The 22,609-nt window shown below is 46.1% G+C and overlaps 1 protein-coding gene across 4 annotated transcripts in view; it reads left to right on the plus strand.

The window, feature by feature from the left end:
• Positions 1-22,609, plus strand: part of LOC137424174 (DENN domain-containing protein 2C) — a 207,001-nt gene that overhangs the window by 95,800 nt on the left and 88,592 nt on the right. For all 4 annotated transcript variants that reach the window (XM_078774498.1, XM_078774499.1, XM_078774500.1 and 1 more), the window contains exon 6: positions 7,166-7,290. In XM_078774498.1, the coding sequence (XP_078630624.1) occupies positions 7,166-7,290 (125 nt within the window). The remainder of the gene's footprint in view (positions 1-7,165; positions 7,291-22,609) is intronic.

Raw genomic sequence — 22,609 nt, forward strand, 5'->3', positions numbered from 1 at the left:
TGGGCAAGGTCACCGAGCCGTGGTCGGCCCGGCAGCAGCGTCACCTCTCGGCCGTGTCCGAGTACACGACGGACATCCAGCACGTCGCGGGGAAGGACAACCCGGTTGCGGATTGCCTTTCCCGGGCCGTCGCCCACGCAGTCCACCTCGGCATCGACTATGCCCGGATGGCAGCGGACCAGGCCGCTGACCCCGACGTCCAGGCCTTGCGGACCGCCGTCACGGGCCTCCGCGTCACCGAGGTGCCGTTCGACGGCGCGGGCGCGGCCCTCTTGTGCGACGTCTCCCTCGGGCGTCCTCGCCCCATTGTGCCCGCGGGCTGGCAGTGCCAGGTGTTTGACGCCATCCACGGCCTGTCCCACCCGGGCGCGAGGGACTCCCAAAGGCTGATCGCCGACAAGTTCGTCTGGCATGGCCTCCGGAAGGCCGTCCGCGGCTGGGCCAGGACATGCCTCGCGTGCCAGCGCGCCAAGGTGCACCGGCACACCCAGGCCCCGTTGGCCCCGTTCACGGTGCCGGAACGCCGGTTTGACCACGTCCACGTGGACCTGGTGGGACCTCTGCCCCCCTCGCGGGGTTTCACCCACGTCCTCACCATGGTGGACCGCACCACCCGGTGGCCGGAGGCCGTGCCCTTGGCGTCGACAACGGCGGCCGATGTCGCGCAGGCTTTCATCGCCACCTGGGTCGCCCGGTTCGGCGCCCCCTCAGACATCTCATCCGACCGCGGCCCCCAGTTCACCTCGGAGCTCTGGGGGGCGGTTGCGCAGGGGCTCGGGGTCCGGCTGCACCGAACCACGGCCTACCACCCCCAGGCTAACGGCCTGTGTGAGCGATTTCACCGCTCATTGAAGGCCGCGCTCCGGGCCACCCTCCGCGACGGCGGCTGGGTCGACAGGCTCCCCTGGGTCCTGCTGGGCCTCCGGACGGCGCCCAAGGAGGACCTGCGCGCATCCGCGGCGGAGTTGGTCTTCGGGCAACCGCTGCGGGTGCCGGGCGAGTTCCTCCCCGACTCCACGGCACCATGGTCCGCGGCACAGCAGCGCTCCGCTCTGCAAGAGACCGCCCAGAGGTTCGCCCCGGTGCCAACGGCATGCCACGGGCACCCACCGACGCACGTCGCCCCGGAGCTTCGCACGGCGGAGTACGTCTTCGTCCGCCACGATGCCCATCGGACACCACTGCGGCCCCCGTACGACGGGCCTTTCCGCGTGCTGGAGACCGGGGCGAAGCACTTCACCCTGGACATCGGCGGTACTCCTGACCGCGTTTCGGTAGACCGCCTCAAGCCGGCCCACCTCGATGTGGACCATCCACCGCCAGTGGCCCGACCCCCACGTCGGGGCCGCCCTCCTGCGGGCAGACCCCCGGCACCGCCCAGCCCCGCCGCCACGGCGCCCCCCGGTCCTGCACCCATCCCAGGGGCAGCCAGGGGCATCCCACCTGGTATCCCTGCACCCCGGACGCCGCCGATCGCCAGGGGGCGCTTCGGCCGGGTCATTCGACTGCCCCACAAACTGGCCCTCCAGGTGCGCGGGAATTCTGGGGGGGCGCGTGTGGCGGACACAAAAGCCCACTGGCGTGGTGACATCATTCCACGCACCAAGTGGGCGGTGGCCACGCCCGAGGGGTAGGCGTGGCCTCATGATATACCCCGGGCGACCAGCCCGGAGAAGTTGAGTGTTACAGTGTAGTCTTACAATAAAGACGTTTATATGTTACCGCTTGTCCGCTTCCTCCTTGCTCACAAGCAGCGCGCGTAACGCCGCGCTTTAAAGCTACAATTATATGGCAGTTTAAATGCATATTGCCTAGTATGCACAAACAAATGGAGGATCTTCGGCTTCTGTGGTTCCAGCAAATTCTCCAAGTTATTTTTCGGCCATTATCGTTGGACAAAGCCCCCGGGGTTTTCCACAAGATTGCTGCTTCTACACTTGCAGATTCTACATTAAACACTTCTACACTGAACCATTTGCAGCAAGGATTATATACACAAAGAATTAAGTTAAGCACCCCCCCGTTTTTTTACAACCTCGCACATTACAAGTTTGTTGTCGTCAAAACAGTGTAATATACCCATGATATTGCTATATTTTCTGGAGAAGTGATATTATGGTCACATAAAAACATAACAATCATGCCGTTTTCAATATTTTATTCTGAATAATTTAAGGTGAAATTTTTTGGGAATTTTAGGCATATTTTCACCTCAATTTAAGTATGGAGCTATAGGTCCATCACGGACAGTGTGGATGACGTTTATGTTTTCTAACGTACAGTCATTGTTCTGAGAAGACCTCTAGCGATCTTTGCGTCAATAACGTGTGTAGGACCCACGTGATCGGATCACTGACTCAACCCTACGTCTCATAGACCCTGTAAGCCGTCGTATGCGTTGCTGTGGCAGGTTGTTCCATTCCCGATGTAATGCACGTTCCAATTCATCCAGATTGGCTATTGGAGGGACCATCTTCGCAATTTGTCGTCCCAACATGTCCCAAACGTGCTCGAGGGGGTTCAGGTCAGGACTGTACGCAGGCCAGGGGATGGTTGTCACAGCACCTTGCTCCATCCGATCACGTGGGTCCTACACACGTTATTGACGCAAAGATCGCTAGAGGTCTTCTCAGAACAATGACTGTACGTTAGAAAACATAAACGTCATCCACACTGTCCGTGATGGACCTATAGCTCCATACTTAAATTGAGGTGAAAATATGCCTAAAATTCCCAAAAAATTTCACCTTAAATTATTCAGAATAAAATATTGAAAACGGCATGATTGTTATGTTTTTATGTGACCATAATATCACTTCTCCAGAAAATATAGCAATATCATGGGTATATTACACTGTTTTGACGACAACAAACTTGTAATGTGCGAGGTTGTAAAAAAACGGGGGGGTGCTTAACTTAATTCTTTGTGTATATATGGCTTGACAGGTTGAAGAAGCATCATTGGCCTCCAACTTTTGTTGGTCCGTGGATAAAGTTCTGGCACAGATGTCTACTATTGAGCCCTTAAAGTAGGGGGTTGACTGATTGTGTGCTGAGCTATTACAACATAAAGTGTGCACTGGATAAAACTGTCCTGTTATGGTCCAAAATGCCCACCAAGGCGTTCTTGTCATTGGGTGAGACCTCTGCACCTGGATTTTAAAATGTCACAGGAATGCCTCTTGCTGCTGCAAGCTTGGAAAGATCAGACCTGTTGTTGTGGGAAAGCTGAAATCTCCTTGACCCTAAAACATTTTTGGTGCTTTTATACTTTGAAGAGGAACCATAAAATCACGTGGGGGTGGGGGTTATACAGTGTACACTACTTTATTGTATGTCGTGCCTTGTTCTGATTTTTGGGATGTTGTGCCAGCAAAATCCCGTTTCGCTCCAAGGTTGAGAATCGGCGCATGAACCTTTTTCTGCACACGGAGTACTTTCATGTTGTGCCTTGTATTTCGTTGTGGAATTTCATGCCAACAAAGTTCGACTTATCTCTGAGTTTGAAAAATTGTCCACGGATCCGTTTCATGTGCACAGTACTTTTATCTTGTTTATTTTGAGAAGCCGTGCCAGAAAAGTCCGCTTATCCCTGACTTTGAGAAATGGTGCATGAAGCCGTTTCCACGTATCGAGTACTTTTATCTCATGTTCTGCACTGCTTTGTGAGATGTTTTGACGGCAAAGTTCCTGATTATAGTCCAACTTGGCAAAATGGTGCATTGACCCGCTTCCTCGTACAAAGTGCTTTTACCTTGAGCTGTGTAACACTTTGTGACATATTGTGCTGAAGAATTCTGTTCTTGGTGATGTGCCGTGTAGTTGGCGAAGCCTCATCATTATGTAATGCCCTTGAAGCTAGGAACCCCTTTTATTGTTGTTTTATTACATCCGCTAACAAAGGTGGATGGAGGTTATGTTTCACCTCTGTCTGTCTGTTTTTTTTGTTTTGTTTTTGTCTGTCTGTCTGTCTGTCTGTGAACAAGATATTTCATAAAGTTGTGGACGGATTTGGACGAAACTTGGTGGACAGATTGTGTGTGTGTGGGACAGGGACGAATCGATTAGATTTTGGTGAAGATTTGGATTCGGATCCGAGAATTATTTAATTTTTTTGAGTGATTCTTCACCATTGAGGGATCGGGCGAAAAGCGACACATAACATGATATTTAAAAAAGTTATGGACGAGTTATGACTAAACTTGGATGAGTTGGTTCGGTGACAAGAACAAGCCGATTAGATTTTGGTTCAGGTCTGAATCCAGATCCGTCCTATCAGTGAGATACAAAACAAACTGTTCAGCCTGGCGGAGGTATGCGCTCTATCGAGTCCGTTCTAGTTTTTTTTAATGTTGTGGTGGGGTTGAGGTTGGGGAGGGGGGCAGGTGGACAGTTACATGATAACGAATTTTCAATCCAATTAGTATTTCACAGAACATGTATATTTGTTATAACGAGATTATACTATATATTATTATTATTATTATATCACCAACTAAATTAAGCCTGGTGTCGGCTTAACGGTTAAGGTGGCTGGCTTGAGATCTTATTGTCCTGGAATTTTATCTCCTGTCACACTGTTGAATTAACACCAGGTGGGTTGACTCAGCCTGTCATCTATCTATAATTCCAGTAATCTCTGTGTGTTTGTTTGTTTGTACGTTTGTACGTTTGTTTGTTTGTCTGTGACCGCTGTTTCTCGACAACCACGGGCCCGATATACTTGCAACTTGCCAGGTATATTGCTGGGGACCCGAGGATGTGCCTTTTCAAGGTTTGAAATTAATCGGACAAGTACTTACCGAGCTATGGCGATTTAGCCGTTCGCCGTTCGCTTTGGCGTTGCGAATGGACCAAACCATTTCATGTAAATAGAGGGGGGGGGGGGGTTCTGTGGTCGTTGCGAATGGACCAAACCATTCATGTAAATAGAGGGGGGGGGGGGTTCTGTGGTCGTTACTGCCACGTGGTTTCAAAGTTTTTTTTTGTTGTTGTTGTTTGCACGCATGTTTTTTTGCACCCACGTACGGGCACGCCCTAGGATGTTTACACACACACACCCCTACACAAATTTTTTTTTTTTTTTTTTTTTGGCAAGGAACGGGCACCCACGTACGGGCACGTCCTAGCTTATATATAGTACGGGCATGCCCTAGTCCTTCCAAGGCTGGCAAAATGAGTACCAGCTTACTGGTAATGGGGGAGGGTAGGTGGGGGGCATTGCCTCAGCGGCATAGCAACAACCCCAGAAAATGATGCAACCAAGCAGCCACAGGCTGCATACGTACCACCACAACCAACTAAATTAATGCATATTAAGCGATTTACGCAGTATTGTAAAATCTTGAGATTACATTTTTGAGATATTCCCATTCTGTTATGTGTCTGCTTATTAGAAATGCACTACAGATGCTTGTCACATGATTATCTTTTGCTTCATCATTACACTTGAATTTCTCATCTGAAGAGGTTATTTTAGCGGCCTCGTCATAAGGATGGGGAAGTTGCATAAAGTAGCATTACTGTTAAGGATTTGTATTTGAATCATTAAACAAGAAAGAGCAATCGGAGATTGCAGACCCTCGACAGGACGTATTTTCAGTGTTTTTTCAGGCTTTTGTGTTAAAACAAGTATGACGGACGAACCACATGACCAATGAAGAAAACATGTTATGTTTTTTCTCCACCAATGTATCCCTCGATGATGCTCAAGAAATTTCATCTTGATCGGATGACGTTTTGTACTTGTCGAATTATGACGTCATAATGGAGGCACCTATGACATCATCATTAACAGATGTTATTCCACATGGAGAGCTCTTTACAATGAGCCATGTCTCAATTTTTTTCTATGCAGCACTTTCAGAGATATGGAGGTGCAATTTTTTCGGTTTTTCAAAGATGGTGGCCATACCACGTGCCCTATGACGTCATAATTATAATTTAAAAATTCTGCAGGTGGAGTTGCACCTATGGTGAAAATTTCCTGTCAATCGGACCAACAGTTGTAGAGAAAATCATATTTATTCTGTGCGGACAAACAGACAAACAGAGAGACAAACAAACTAGAAATCGGTCAGAGACTGAGGACTTGCCAGAATGTACTTTTTTATCAGCCATTTTGGATCAAAATGGCGGGAAATCTATACCTGTATATACGCTAAGCAATGGAAGGTAACTGAGTAAGTGTATGCATATCTCTTGTCCTTTCAGAGTTATAGTGGTTTGAAATATATTTTCAATGAAAACTTGGCCCCCTGACCTTTGACCCCAAAAATAATTTAAACTAAGCATTTTTGACCATTTTATGCGACATGTTATTTTTTGGGAATTGAGTAATGAACATTTTGGTGTTGGTTAGAAGGGAATGGGATAATGTTTGACAGAGTTATTAGTAAAAAAACAACAATTTTTGACCTTGAGTTTGACCTTTCAAGGTCAAAGGTCATGGTGCCAAATGAAATGTCGTATGTGACTTCCTATATGTCAGTAACAGTAAGTGTATGCATATCTCTTGTACTTTTAGAGTTATAGTGGTTTGAAATATATTTTAAATGAAAACTCGACCCCCCTGATTTCACGTTTTGGGTGACCTTAAGCTTGACCTTGGGCCTCGAGAGTTAAAATTTGGGCACAGTCTATTCCAGGGCAAGGCAAATATCTGTGTCATCTGTAAAGTATGGCGATGCCATGTGCAACGATGTAGACGTAGTACTGCGCACAAACAAACAGACAGACAGACAAACCAACCAACTAACATACTTGCCGGAATCTATTCCGCCAAGTAACAAACAAACGGACTCAATGCAATACCCTCTCCTCTGGTGAGGGTAATAAAGGCTCATCAGACCATTTCCAATAAATACTTTAATAAGTGGGTAATCCACCTGCACTTCTTGATTTTGGCTTACATGTGACTCCAGTCCACACTCCGTGATTGACTCTTAATGGCTTCACAGAAACTTGAAATGGAAACTTCAATGCTGCCTCTATGAAAAGGCAGAGTTCTCCACATCTCTTTAACATAAAAATATCAACCAATGTTTATCAAATAGAAATGCTAAAGCAAAGGTGTTTGATGCACAGAATTGGATGATTCACCCGAAGACTTTATTATAATCGGTGTCATACACTTATTGAAAATAACATTGTCTTTCATTAACAGATCCTACTAGGGAAAACCCATATGAAGATGTTGCTGAAGTAATACCAGGATCAGGTCCATCGGATGTATGCTGTCCAGTCCCACTCAACCCGACTCAGATAAGAAGGCCTTTAAACGTCTCTGGGGTAAGCTGCTATTGATGTTTGCCCATTGTCAAGTAAGATGCACACAAATGTCTTTTGTTATTTCCATTATTTCTGTATTTTTTCTGACTTGTATAAAACTTCGCTGTTACGATAGAGATTGAATATACAAGGTCAAAACTCCAAGAATGGAATATAATATAGCTAATGTATTGTTACGTAGGGTTGGGGTGGGATTGTGGGGAGGTTAGTGGGGGAGGAGGGTGGAGGGGTGTTCCATAGCCAGATTGTGGTAAGCGTAGCATGGAACATGTAGTCGCGTAGCCTAGATTCCTCCCTGTATTAGCTTAATGTCTAGAGGTGAGTTGTATGTAATATGCACACCGAGAAGGCAGTGAAGATGAACCTTTGAGAGAGTTAGGGTATGGAGGCATACAATTGTGTTGATTAACCTTGCGTTGCGTAGAACCTCCCGTTTGAATGGCAAGGCCAGGGTGGAGGGTTTTTGAAGCAACAGCACACGGAAAGTACTTCACACCATTACCAACTCTCAGCACACGTGTGGGCCATGGCGGCGAGATGCACTGCAGAAACCTGGAAGAGGGGTAAAATACTTTTTTTTATCGACACGTCCCGTGGGGTGGGGCGGTGAGGACAATGTGCTGCCCACACCAGCGGGTGGCCAACCGCTTGGGGAGGCGATCCCAAAGTCCGGGAATGTTGGACTGATGCGGATAAAAGTGTTCAGTCTTGGTTTCATCAGACCACAGAATCTTGTTTCTCACAGTCTGAGAGTCCTTTAGGTGCTTTTTTGCAAACTCAAAGCGGGCTTTCATGTGTCTTTCACTGAGGAGAGGCTTCCGTCTGACCACTCTGCCATAAAGCCCAGATCGGTGGAGTGTTGCAGTGATGGTTGTCCTTCTGGAAGTTTCTCCCATCTCCACACAGGATCTCTGGAGCTCAGCCAGGGTGACCATCGGGTTCTTGGTCACCTCTTACCAAGGCCCTTCTCCCCTGATTGCTCAGTTTGGCCAGGTGGCCAGCTCTAGGAAGAGTCCTGGTTGTTCCAAACTTCTTCCATTGAAGAATTATGGAGGCCACTGTGCTCTTCAATGCAGCACCTTCAATTATGGAGGCCACCTTCAATGCAGCAGAATTTTTTTTGTAGGCTTCCCCAGATCTGTGCCTCGACACAATCCTGTCTCTGAGCTCTGCAGGCAGTTCCTTCGACCTCATGGCTTGGTTTTTGCTCTGATATGCATTGTCAGCTGTGAGACATTATATAGACAGATGAGTGCCTTTCCAAATCATGTCCAATCAATTGAATTTACCACAGGTGGACTCCAATCAAGATGTAGAAACATCTCAAAGATGATCAAGAGAAATGGGAGGCACCTGAGCTAAATTTAAAGTGTCATAGCAAAGTGTATGAATACTTATGTGAATGTGATATTTCAGTTTTTTCTTTTTAAAAATTTGCAAAACTTTCTAAAATCCTCTTTTCTCTTTGTCATTATGGGGTATTGAGTGTAGATTGATGAGGGAAAAAATGAATTTAAACGATTTCAGCATACGGCTGCAACATAACAAAATGTGATAAAAGTGAAGGGGTCTGAATACTTTCTGAATGCACTGTGTGTGTATATATATATATATATATATATATATATATATATATATATATATATATATATATATATATGTGTATGTGTGTGTGTGTATATATATATATATATATATATATATATATATATATATATATATATATATATATATATATATATATATATATATATATATATATATATATGTGTGTATGTGTGTGTGTGTGTGTATGTATGTATGTATGTATGTATGTATTTATGTATGTATGTATATATATATATACACAAAGAATTAAGTTAAGCACCCCCCCCGTTTTTTTACAACCTCGCACATTACAAGTTTGTTGTCGTCAAAACAGTGTAATATACCCATGATATTGCTATATTTTCTGGAGAAGTGATATTATGGTCACATAAAAACATAACAATCATGCCGTTTTCAATATTTTATTCTGAATAATTTAAGGTGAAATTTTTTGGGAATTTTAGGCATATTTTCACCTCAATTTAAGTATGGAGCTATAGGTCCATCACGGACAGTGTGGATGACGTTTATGTTTTCTAACGTACAGTCATTGTTCTGAGAAGACCTCTAGCGATCTTTGCGTCAATAACGTGTGTAGGACCCACGTGATCGGATCACTGACTCAACCCTACGTCTCATAGACCCTGTAAGCCGTCGTATGCGTTGCTGTGGCAGGTTGAACCCCCTCGAGCACGTTTGGGACATGTTGGGACGACAAATTGCGAAGATGGTCCCTCCAATAGCCAATCTGGATGAATTGGAACGTGCATTACATCGGGAATGGAACAACCTGCCACAGCAACGCATACGACGGCTTACAGGGTCTATGAGACGTAGGGTTGAGTCAGTGATCCGATCACGTGGGTCCTACACACGTTATTGACGCAAAGATCGCTAGAGGTCTTCTCAGAACAATGACTGTACGTTAGAAAACATAAACGTCATCCACACTGTCCGTGATGGACCTATAGCTCCATACTTAAATTGAGGTGAAAATATGCCTAAAATTCCCAAAAAATTTCACCTTAAATTATTCAGAATAAAATATTGAAAACGGCATGATTGTTATGTTTTTATGTGACCATAATATCACTTCTCCAGAAAATATAGCAATATCATGGGTATATTACACTGTTTTGACGACAACAAACTTGTAATGTGCGAGGTTGTAAAAAAACGGGGGGGGTGCTTAACTTAATTCTTTGTGTATATATATATATATATATATATATATATATATATATATATATATATATATATATATATATATATATATATATATATATATATATATATATATAATCGGGAGATTGAATAAGACGCGGACGTAGCTTCAGGGCTTCGATCTTTAATTCGACAAGCTTTCGACAAGCATTTACTAGAAGGAAACAAATTTTGTAGTTCTAGCACTGGACAAAAATTCCCCATCACCTCCTATATGAACTGCAAATCTACATGGGTCATATACCTAATCACTTGCCAAAAGTGCACCAAACAATATGTTGGAAAAACTGAGAATACACTCTACACACGATATAATAACACCCGGTCAGAAATCAATAACTTCCACACCAGTCAGGGCAAATCTCTACCTTACACGATACACTTCAATCAACCGGATCACTCTATAAATGACATTCAGATCTCTGCCATTGAATCAATCACAAATCGATCACACACCACGATTCTGAAACGTGAGTCCTTTTGGATACATAAACTTCGGACAAAAATCCCTCATGGCATAAATTTTGATGATTAAAGCATGTTCCTACATCAACCCAATCAAATTGTTAACCGTAACCCATTTATTCATTCATTCATTCATTCACCCATTCATTCATTCTACCTTTGTATGTCATTTATATAAATATATAAATATATTATATGAATATAAATGGCATATGAATATATGCTTGTATGTTTATGTATGTATGTATCCCTATATTTGTATATGCACGTGCACCGGAAATGTAACGCAAACCGTAACTGTAAGCTGCGCTTCACTTCCGTTGAACTTGGGGCCGGTGAGTGAGCTTTGGCGTGGCTCTTCCTTCTGTATGCATTTTCTACACATATCACACATCCTACACACATATCCCTACACATACTTGACTGATATACATGCCTACAGTTTTTGTAGACTCAGAACGAAGACCTTTGTTGGTCGAAAGCTTGTCGAATTAAAGATCGAAGCCCTGAAGCTACGTCCGCGTCTTATTCAATTTCCCGATTATTTATTCAATGCAAATTAGACTCCCTGCTCGTACTGTGGAGTTTCTACTATTTCTCACAGTTATATATATATATATATATATATATATATATATATATATATATATATATATATATATATATATATATATATATATATACACACACAACAACAACATGCATTTTAAGGCCATTTTCCCTGCTAGAGCGGGGGTTAGCCTTGCGGTCCCCATGACAATCTTCTCCATCTTGCCCTATTTTCTGCATCTCTCCTCGTTAACCCCCTTGCCCGCATTTCTTCTTCCACCATCTTTGGCCAAGTCTTTCTCGGTCTTCCCCATCCTCTACTTCCTTCCACATTCATTTCCATCACTCTTCTCAACCAGTCACTTTCATCCTTCCTCAACACATGACCAAACCATCTCAACCTGTTCCTCTTCACAACATCAATCACAGGCTCTATTCCCATCATTTTTCGCAATTCATCATTTGTCTTCCTCTCTCTCAACGATACTCCGCACATCCATTGAACCATTCACATTTCCACCCTTTCCACCCTCCGTTGCTGCTCAACATTCATTACCCATGTCTCGCTCCCATAAATCATAACACTTCTCACACATGCAGCACACACCTTTCCCTTCAGCTTCAACGACACTCCCCTCCTCATCAGCACGCCACTCAGTTCCCGAAACTTCTTCCATGCACATCTCGCTCCAGCAACCGTTGCCGAGTCTGATCCACCTTCTCCATTCAGCATGTCTCCGAGGTAGCAAAATGTTTTCACACCTTCCAGCTTCACGCCGTCTCCACGATCCAACTCAACATTTCCTCCATCTGCAGCTCCCTCTGTGCACACCTTACATTTGAATGTAGCTGCCACACTGGTTAATGACCCTCTCAGACCACTACATTTTTGATGAACCCACTCAGCGCACATTGTACATTGAATGGAGTTCACTCCGACACCCTTCCTGCACACAGCACAGGGCCACTTCCCAGTTCTTTCTGCCTCACCACATGCTTTACCACTTGCCATCACCTTCGTCTTTCCGATATTCACCTTCAGACCTTTTGTCTCCATACATTCCTTCCACTTGTTCATCTTTTCCTTCAGTCCATCCATACTTTTCGCAATCAACACCAGATCATCTGCATACAACAACTCCCATGGTAAACCCTCCTTTACGTTCTGAGCCAGCACCTCCATCACAGCTACAAATAGTAGTGGACTTAGTACCGACCCCTGATGCACTCCCACCTTCACCTCAAACTCACCAGTGTTCCCGTCCTTCGTCCTTACAGCTGTGCGCGCTCTTTTGTATCGAATGCTTTCTCCAGATCAACAAACCCAAGAAACATCTGACCTCTTCTCCATGTACTTCTCCTGCAACTGCCTCACAATAAAAAGTGCGTCTGTCGTGCCTCTTCCTGGCATAAATCCAATCTGCATTTCGTCGATCTTCACTTTCTTCCTTATCCTCCTCTCCAACACCCTTTCCAATCCCTTCATTCCATGCTCCAATAACTTTATCGCTCGGTACGAGCCACACTCTACAGGGTCACCTTTCCCCTTGTATAGAGGGACGAGGGTACTCAGTTCCCAATCAACTGGAATGCGGCCTTCTTTCACCGCCAGATTACAGATCTCTGTCATTCTCTTCACACCCCAACTTCCTGCTGCCTTCAACATATCTCCCACAACTCCCGTCGGCCCTCCCGCTTTTCTCCTCTTCATTGCTTTTATCGCTTCCTCAGCTTCCTTCTCAGTTATCTTCTCTGCCGGTCCTAAAACTGGGTTACTCTCTATGTTGCCATCCCATTCATTCTCTGTAGTCAACAGCATTTCCATATGTCTTTTCCATCTTCCTTTAATTCCATCTGGGTCCACAACGATTTGTCCCACTTCATCCTTCAAGCAACTCACCCCCATCACATCACACCTCTCTTTCGCTATCTGCTTTGCAATCCTGAATACTGCTCTCTGACCCTCTTCCAAATCCAAGCATTCTCCGCACATTTTCCTACATGCCTCCTGCGCCTTTGCTACCTCTTTCTTTGCAGCCTTCTTGGCTGCCTTATAACTTTCATGCTCTGCTGTTTCTGCTCCCGTACCCTTCGCCTTCTGCCACTCCTTGAACTTCTTCCTCTTCTCGTCAATCCTCTTTCCAACTTCATCATCCCACCACCATGTTTCCGAGTGCCTCGGTGGTCCTTTTGTCCATCCACATACCTCACCAACGGCTCCCAACAGACTAGCTTTCATTGACATCCAACCACTTTCAAGCTCAACCACATCATCCTCTACCCTACTCAGCCTCTCTTTTAATGCCTCCTTTACTGTCACCTCTTTCAACCTCCACACCTTCATTCTCGGTTGGTACTTCACCCGCCGAGCTCTCCTCGCACTTTTCACCCTTATGTCGCAGACAACCAAGTGGTGCTGTGAAACAGCCTCCTCCCCCGGGATCACCTTTGTGTCCCGGAGGTGCCCCCTATCTCGCCTATGCACCATCAGGTAGTCAACGGTTGTTGTCGACCCACCTGACGTGTATGTAACAAGCTTATTATCCTCTTTCTGGAACTGAGTATTACAAATCAACAAATCGGCTCCATCAGCAAACTCCAAAATCCTTTCACCTTCTCCATTTCTCACACCATATCCGTAACCCCCATGAACTCCCTCAAAACCATCCATATTCCTTCCCACATGTCCATTTAGGTCTCCTCCTACCACAACAACTTCCTCATCTTTCACATATTCCATCAGCTTCTCTATCGCACACCAGAACTTGTCCTTCTCTTCATCGCTCCGACCAACCTGCGGAGCATATCCCGAGATGACGTTCACCAAGAGCTTTCCAATCATCATTTTCACCATCATCAACCTATCACTCACTCTCGTCACACTCACCACACTGTCTACAAACTCCTCAGAAAACAGGACACCAACACCATTCACGCCCTCCAGGCACCCTTGCCACACAAACTTGTATTTCTGTCCCTGCCTACCCTTCACCATTCTCACACCACTTCCCTTCCATCTCGTCTCTTGCACTCAACATATGTCCACTCTTCTTCTGACCAATACTTCCACCACTTCTCCTGATCTCCCTGTCATTGTCCCTACATTCCGTGTCCCAAACCTCAGAAACCGATCTCCACTTCGGGCTGTACCCTGTCCATATGTAGTTGTAATTGTCATGGTTCTCTTTTTGAGGCAATGTTTTTATGGCCGGATGCCTTTCCTGACACCAACCCCTCTTAGTCATCTCTTACGACAGGCAGGGATACGGTGTACCTATTCTAATCCAGGGTATACACTGGGAAACGTTTAAAGCATGGAAATTCTGGGCGGGGGGGGGGGGGGGGGGTAGGTGGGGTGGGGGGGGGGGTGGTTTGGGGCATCACGGCTGCGGGGCCTCCGTCAGCACCACACCCTTGGAAAGGACTTCGATGCACGTCGGCAGAGAGCCTGGCGCGAAGTCCAAGGACATCAGCACGTCGTCCGAAAACAGCTCCGGTTGGTGCGAACCACTCGGTCAGTGGCGCGAACCAGGTCCCGACACGCCCTTTCTCGCTTGGCCCCGATGAAGGCCTCGCTGGGTGTTCTCCAAACAGGGGCAAAATCGCCCAAGCCGCGCTGGATTTCGGCAGCGGAAGCCTTGCTCGCTCGGCCCCGACGAAGGCCTCGCTAGGTGTTCTCCAAACAGGGGCAGAATCGCCTAAGCTGCACTGGATTTCGGCGGCGGAAAGCAGCCACGAAGCGACGATATTCGGTCGGGCTTTTCATTGAATCTATGCTGCTGAATATCACACACGTCGGCCCGGTCGGCCCAGAGCCTGGCGCGAAGTCCAAGGACATCAGCACGTCATCCGAAAACAGCTCCGAAAAACTCTTCCTCCGAGCTGCTCTTGAACCTCGTCAGGAATCGTTCCGGTTTGTCTCAGGCCTCCACATCCTAGCGCAGGAAACCGCAAGCTGCACTGCCCGTGGGCGGGAACTAGGCCTTGCTGCACGGTCCGCTCACTCCTGGCTCCGTATGCGCAGGAAACTGCAGGCTGCACTGCCCGTGGGCGGGAACTAGGCCTCGCTGCACAGTCCGCTCACTCCTGGCTCCGTGCGCGCAGGAAACCGCAGCTCACCAACTATATATATATTGTTACGGATCTGGGACGACGGCGCTCCCCTTGCCAAGGGGGGTTAACCCCTTGTCCTTTATACTGGCCGTCGCCGATCCTGAGGGTATGACGTCACGCCTGTCAGCGCTGGGTAGGGTATTAGGCCTTTCCGTCCTATGACCTAAGTACCTGCGCCTTCCGGTACGCAAGGAGATACCCCCGCTCGGACCGCAGTGTAATTATGGATTACGCCGAGCGAAGCGAGCTGCGGAATCCGAGCCGTTTAACAAGGACTAACCCGATTCTAAACGTTGGCCGAAATCGCACCACAGGAACTCAATGGGGAAATCTCTAAAGCGACCGAATGTAAAGAAGCAAAAGGGGTAAAGAAAGAACACAGGTATTTATTACTAATTATGTACAAAACCAAAGAAACCAAGGGAGAAGGAAAGAAACGAAAGTAACTTACAGAAGAAGAAGAAGACACAGTGCAATTCTTATAACAAGCTTAACTTATACCCAGGGACAAGACACACAAAACAAACTCACGTACACAAAAGGATGGAATGGCAGGGACGGTATGGGACAGCAGAGGAGGGTCCCGGCAGATGGTAGGCGTCGAGGTCCGGCTCCAAGCTCGCACTTAGGTCCACGCTTTTGGGGTCGAGGCAAAACCCGGCACACAGCTCCGCTCCGGGCCGGCAGCGAGGAGCCGGCAGCTCCACATATTCGGTTTCACACCGGCAGCTTTCTCACTCGTCCTCCGCCTCCTGCGTCTATGATGCTCCCTTAATACTCCACAGAATCTTCCTCTGGTCCAGCGCGCCTCCCTCAAAAACCTCTCTCAGCTTCTCCTCAACTGGACTCTCAGCTCCTCCTCAACTGGACTCTCAGCTCCTCCTCAACTGGACTCTCAGCTCCTCCTCAATTGGACTCTCAGCTCCTCCTCAACTGGACTGAGGTGGGGGCTCCGCGCGACGGGTTATATAACCACGCCCATGGAACTTTCACGAACCTCCTCGATCGTTCTCTCTCCGCCCTCTCAGGCCAAACCCCTCATTCTTGGTTGGTTGATCGGGGCTGGCTCACTCCTCCTCCTGATGACGAGGTGGGGCCACACCCTTCTTCCCCGAGTTGACCGCGTGCGTAATGGAGGGCGAATGCAGTTGGCAATGGAGGTGTTTGGGCAATTGAAAGGGGATCTATCTTATTTGATTTGGTGCAGCGCAAGGTCAACTAGCGGAAAACAGAGCCTTAACTGAATATGAATGAATGAATGATCGTTTTAAGGCCATTTTTCCCCGCTATAGCGGGGGTTAGCCTTGCGGGTCCCATGAGGACTAACTAAGGTGCAACAATTAACAGCCAATTAAGGGGAAATGTACACGGGGGGTTATTAGGGATTTTAATACTAAATTTGATAAAGTGAAGGTTCTAAAAACCGCAACAATATATTGATATGGTTTTGAGAGTGTAAATATGACATCATTAAAGGTTAAAGGTTTGCCCCCCATAGTTAGTCCACAAGCAACACGTAGGCCCACGTAGAGTATTAGTTAAGTCATAGTATGTGTAAGAGTAGGCCATTTCCCTAGTAACATCTGCGTTGTGTAAAGAAATGACCTTAGGTCCTTTCATCTTTGCGCCACCCCCCAATTACATCAGTGGGCATAATCGATCCCGCGCCCCATTTGGCATCCCTCAAGTTTGTTACGCTTGGCTACCCGCAATTTGTTACACTTTGGCTGCCAGCAGCGTTCGCTGCCCTTTGTTGGCTCGAAACTAGCCAAGTGACACGAGGTAGGCCTGAAAAAAGGGAGGAGCGCGAGGTCGGGATGTGGCAGAGTCGAGGAGCACGTCAGAGGCGGTGACGGTAAGGGCTCCCAGCCAACCGGGGCTCGGAGGGCATGGCGTGATAGGGCGTGGTGAAGAACGTCTGGTAAGTTCCAGAGAGTTCGCTGGGCAGGGCTATACAAGCCTTTGCAAAAGCCCTTAAACAGGACTCGTTGAAACAGGACTCGCAAAGGACTGAAGGCAAGCATTGGGATTGATGAGGATTGGTTGTTGGAGAACTCACGAGGACGCGTGTGCACATGACAGTATCGAGGACTTGGAAGCGCATTGTTCGCGTTTGTTGAACTATTACGTATGCGGCCGCAGCCGCAAGTGTAACCGCCAAAGCCAGCCCTAGCGTTCGCCCCGTAATAATCCCGTGCACGCCAACGACACGCGGAGAGCTCCTGGCCGCTGCATTCATCGACTTCGCGGTGCGAGTTGGGGACCGGAGAGCGAGGTGCCTGGACGTGCTGACCTGGTCAACTGCAAACCCCGTGTGAGTGTGTCTGAGTGTGAACGGGCCCGTTTGTCCAGGGATAAGTTAAGACTGTGATTAAGACTGCACTGTGTTTTCTCCTTCTGATTATTGCACAAAGTGTAAATAATTTCTGTTCTTCCTTTCTTCCAAATTCGCCCGTTTCTGTGATTTCCATCATTGGGTAAGCGTGGCACGATTAAGAACCGCTTGGATCGGGTTTAGTCATTGATAACGGCTCGGGTCACGGGTTCGCTACTGCTCGGCGTATCCACCAACACCCGTGATTCGGGCGGGGCTTATTTCCTCGTTTCTAGGCGGCGCGAGTACTTAGGTATTAGTGATTAGTCCTACGACCCTACTTCGCGCTGTCCGGGAGGGACGTCATAGGTCCCGGGTCCCGTCGGCTAGTCAAAGACAAGGGGACTAATCCCCCCTTGGTAAGGGGAAAAGGCTGGCACTGAGATCCGCAACAATATATATATATATATATATATATGTATATATATATGTGATATATATATATATATATATATATATATATATACATACACACACACACACACACACACACACACACACACACACACACACACACACACACACACACACACACACACACACACACACACGTCACGTGGCAGCCTTTAGGGTTGATGAAATATACAGACTTGGCATTTAATATGGAATATTTTTTTTTCCTTGACTTGGGTTTACTTTCTTAACTCAGTATATCAATCTGGTGAGTTTATTTTACCCTTTGGTGATTTATTTGTTAAAAGAACCATGTCACTGAATGTCTGTCGCAGCAAGAAGTCAACAACAGGATTATATCACAGGTGGCGTGGCAAAATGTATGGACAGGTGCATTTGATGATTGGCTTCACAGTCGGGTATACAAGGGTTGTTGCGGTCTGTGTTAGTGGAAAACAACTGCTGCACGTCTCCAAAAGTTATTGCCGCTTCCTCTGGAGATGGTCCGTCAACTCGACAATGCTGTTTGTCATGGAGTGGTGGCTTTCCGAAATTACGGCATGAAACAGCGTGCTATTGCTCGGCAGTATGGCATCACTCAAGGTCAGGTGTCATAGATCCTGAAACGAAATGCTCAGAGGGGTGTCCCGACTCCAATACCGAGGCCAGGACGTCCCCGCAGAACCACAAGGAGGGATGATCGCCAGCTGCACCAGTTCGTCCGCAATGGCCGTACCAAGTCAGCTAATCGGCTTAGGGCTGAGTGGCAGCAACTGACAAATGTGCCTGTATCCAGAAGGCTAGTCAACCAACGACTGGTTCAAGCAGGCTATCGTGCAAGGCGTCCCCTGAGAAAGCCACGCCTGACCAGACAACACCGCCAGCGCCGATTGCAGTGGGCCAGAGAGCACCGTCAATGGCAGCCAGGACACTGGAATCACGTGATCTTCAGTGACGAGTCTAGATTTCTGGTCTATCGTCAATATGGCCGCGTCCGAGTGCGTAGACAAGTGCATGAAGCCTACAACAAAGATTGTATAGTGCCAAGAGTCCAAGCTGGAGGTGGTGGGGTGACCGTTTGGGCTGCTTTTCATGCAGGGGGCAAAACTGACGGTCTGGTTGTTCTGAATGGAAACCTGAACCAGTTCAAGTACAGGGCCATTCTGGAAGAAACATTGCTTCCATTTGCTTGTGCAGCCTTTCGAGGAAACTTTGTCTTCCAAGATGACAATGTACGGCCTCATCATGCTCGCATGATCCAACACTTTCTTGCTGACCGTGGTGTAGAGCATATGGAGTGGCCTGCCATGTCCCCGGATATGAATCCGATAGAGAACTTGTGGGCAGAATTAATGCGTCAAATCGACCACTTGGACCAGCAGCCGACCTCTGTGCATGAATTGCAGCAGGCTATTGTCACTGCATGGCAAGCGATTCCTGTCCAAACCTTGGCAAATCTCGTGAACAGCATGCCTCAACGTGTACATGCTCTCCTGAATGCTCGTGGGGGTTACACGAAGTACTGAACTGTAATTTTACTGTCCGTAATCCCAGTCGTCATTTAACTTTTGTTTTTGTTAAAAAAAAATTTGGCCAATGTGCAAAATAAAGAGATACTTCTGGAAAACGCACAGAAGTTTAACACAGTACTGTCCATGAATTGAGTTCGATATCAGTTTACATCACTTTCAAGGATCAATTTATTTGTTTCGAAATGTCAAATGTGGTTTTTGTTTCTTTTGAAGGTCACATTAACAAAATCTAGAATAATTTCAACATAATTCCAATGAACTTTTGGTTCTAAGTCATCTTGAAAAGTAAGTTCACCCCCACAAAAAAATATTCCATATTAAATGCCAAGTCTGTATATATATAATATATATATATATATATATATATATATATATATATATATGTGTGGATGCCTTATCCTGATAAAATGATGAGCCTCATTCAAGGAAGCAGCATGTACCATTTTTTGAAGTCTTTTGTTTGACTCAGCTGGGGCTTGAACGGATGACCTCCCAGAATCAGAGCAGAAGCTGTAAACATGAGGACACCAAATGTTTTTGTCATTCTTCTCTCCTCCCCTCCCCATCCCCTTTTCTCTACCCTTTTTCTCTTCCCTATGTGTCTTTGTAATGACCATATAAAAAGGCCACCATCAGCCTCATCCAATGTGAAAAATACTCTTATGCAGTATTGGTAAAAAAAAAAAAAGTAACTAATTTATAACAAACAGGAATGACCGTGCTGTGGTCACAAACTGCGACAAAATCTGGTAACGGGCTGATTGGGAAACACGCATTTAAAGCACTGTTAAGAGATTAACAGCGTGATCGGGAAATGCATTTAATGCGCTATTAAAAATTAACTCGACACCTCACCGTGCATTCTGATGTGCCGTGTGTTTTGATGTACATGTTTAAACCTTAATATTATTCGACATATGATTCGATTTTTCTTTGTTTACGGGTAGTGTATAATAATTGTCACAAACCCAGACAGTGTATAATCAGCAGCGGCTTACAGGTGTAATGTATTAGGCCCACCAGAAAAACTAAGATAGCGACCATATCATTTCATTTTGGTGCTTTGGTGGGTGGAATCAAGCGACAGGCATGGGTGTGGTCCGACCAATCAGTGCACATTTCAAAAATCGACCCCCAGCAAGAACCCCAACATCAACAGCAACACAAAGCTCTTGTCGATCTGCGACATGTCGTAGGTGAAAATGACAGACATACATTGTTTGTCTTCTGTTACAAGCCACAAACTGGAAATGCATGGTGCAATTTGTGTCAATATTTCTCCGAGTACTAAATCTGTCCAATCAGCTTATTGCTGGAGGCATTGTGATTGCTCAATGCATCATTTGCTTCTTGGTCATTCTGCCATGTTTCCATCTTGATCTTTGGATGCGAAATAATGGAGTAAGGAAATAAAACAAGCGTACTCCGCCAAAAGGCTCCGAGTTCAGCTGAGTCTTTCGCCAGAGCTAATGGAGAATTGAAATTGTGTGTTCTTTCCTTGAACATTCCTCCTGCCATCTCTTGCAATATTGTTTGCTATCTACTATTGTCTGCTCCTCAGATCATCTCCACGCTGACTGCGGTATGGCATCATGCGGTTACCACCTTTGACTAATTATAATAACACTGACTATTAATGAAGTGTGGCACCTATCATGCCTGAAGGCCTGTTTTGATGCAGTATCTTGTCAGGTCTGAGGAATACATTTTTGTCCCCCGTCGCACCGCGGAGCGAAAGGGGGACTATGGTTTTCCCCTCCGTCCGTGTGTCCGTCCGTCCTTCCGTCCGTCGGTCCGTGCGGGCGGGCGTGCGTAAGCGAAGGACCGCATTCGAATTTGGTGTGTGGGTGCAACCCACGTCAAAATCCAAGATGGCTGCCGCCATGTATGTCTGATGCCACGTATGTCTGAATCTTGTGAGCAGAATATCTTGAAAAATAAGCGAAGTACCAACTTCTAATCTGGTGTGTGGCTGTATCTAGGCATAAGGAAGAATCCTATTGAAAATTGGTTCGCCACGTCAAAATCCAAGATGGCCACCGCCATGTATGTCTGAATCTTGTGAGCTGAATATCTTGAAAAATAAGCGAAGTACCAACTTCTAATCTGGTGTGTGGGTGTATCTAGGCACAAGGAAGAATGCTATTGAAAATTGGGTCACCACGTCAAAATCCAAGATGGCCACCACCATATATATATCTGAACCTTGTGAGCGAAATATCTTGAAAAATAAGCGAAGTACCAACTTCTAATCTGGTGTGTGGGTGTATCTAGGCATAAGAATGAATGATCGTTTTAAGGCCATTTTAAAGCCTTAGGCATAAGGAAGAACACTATTGAAAATTGGGTCGCCATGTCAAAATCTAAGATGGCCACCTCCATGTATGTCTTAACTTTGTGAGCGAAATATCATATCATAGCATGTTTTCTGCGTCTTCCACTTTGTCAACTCGCATCACTTCCCCGACGGGGGACCTAGGCGTAACGCTTGTTTCTGTTGTTTTATCGCTCCAGATCACCATCCTTGGTCTTGAATGTACCTTTTTCATGTTGAGATCACTGGCCCTATTCTTCTGCCTGAAACTCCATTCATTTCCTTAGATTTGAAATGATATTCTGCCACCACAATGTGCCGATTCCTTGATTTTCTGCATCCATCGTGGAAATTCTTTTTCTCCAATCAGATTTTCAAACCAATCATTCTGATATGCTGAGAACTACTGTATGTGGAGCATTTCAAAAGTTATATGAATGAGATGGTCTCAATTGTCCAAGATGTCCAAAAATTGTAATGAGGTGTACATTTTTATGCATACTATATTAAAAACATGTATATATTTTTGTACCAATTTTATCTACTTCTAATTATTTGATGGGCCCAATTATTCCCCCACTAGTTTAAAAGCCGGTAAAAAATGAGGGGTTGGAGTTATTTTATTCAAAATATTGAAGGAGACTGACTGCAAGTTTCTTAACAAGAAAAAGCGTTATTTTAAAACACATGCACAAATGTGGCCTTATTAGTCCCCTACCGGTGTACACCGGAGGGAACTATAGGTTTGCACGCCGTCCCTCTGTCTGT

Source organism: Myxine glutinosa, chromosome 3 (assembly GCF_964187855.1).
Source record: "Myxine glutinosa chromosome 3, kmMyxGlut1.1, whole genome shotgun sequence".
Taxonomy (NCBI): domain Eukaryota; kingdom Metazoa; phylum Chordata; class Myxini; order Myxiniformes; family Myxinidae; genus Myxine; species Myxine glutinosa.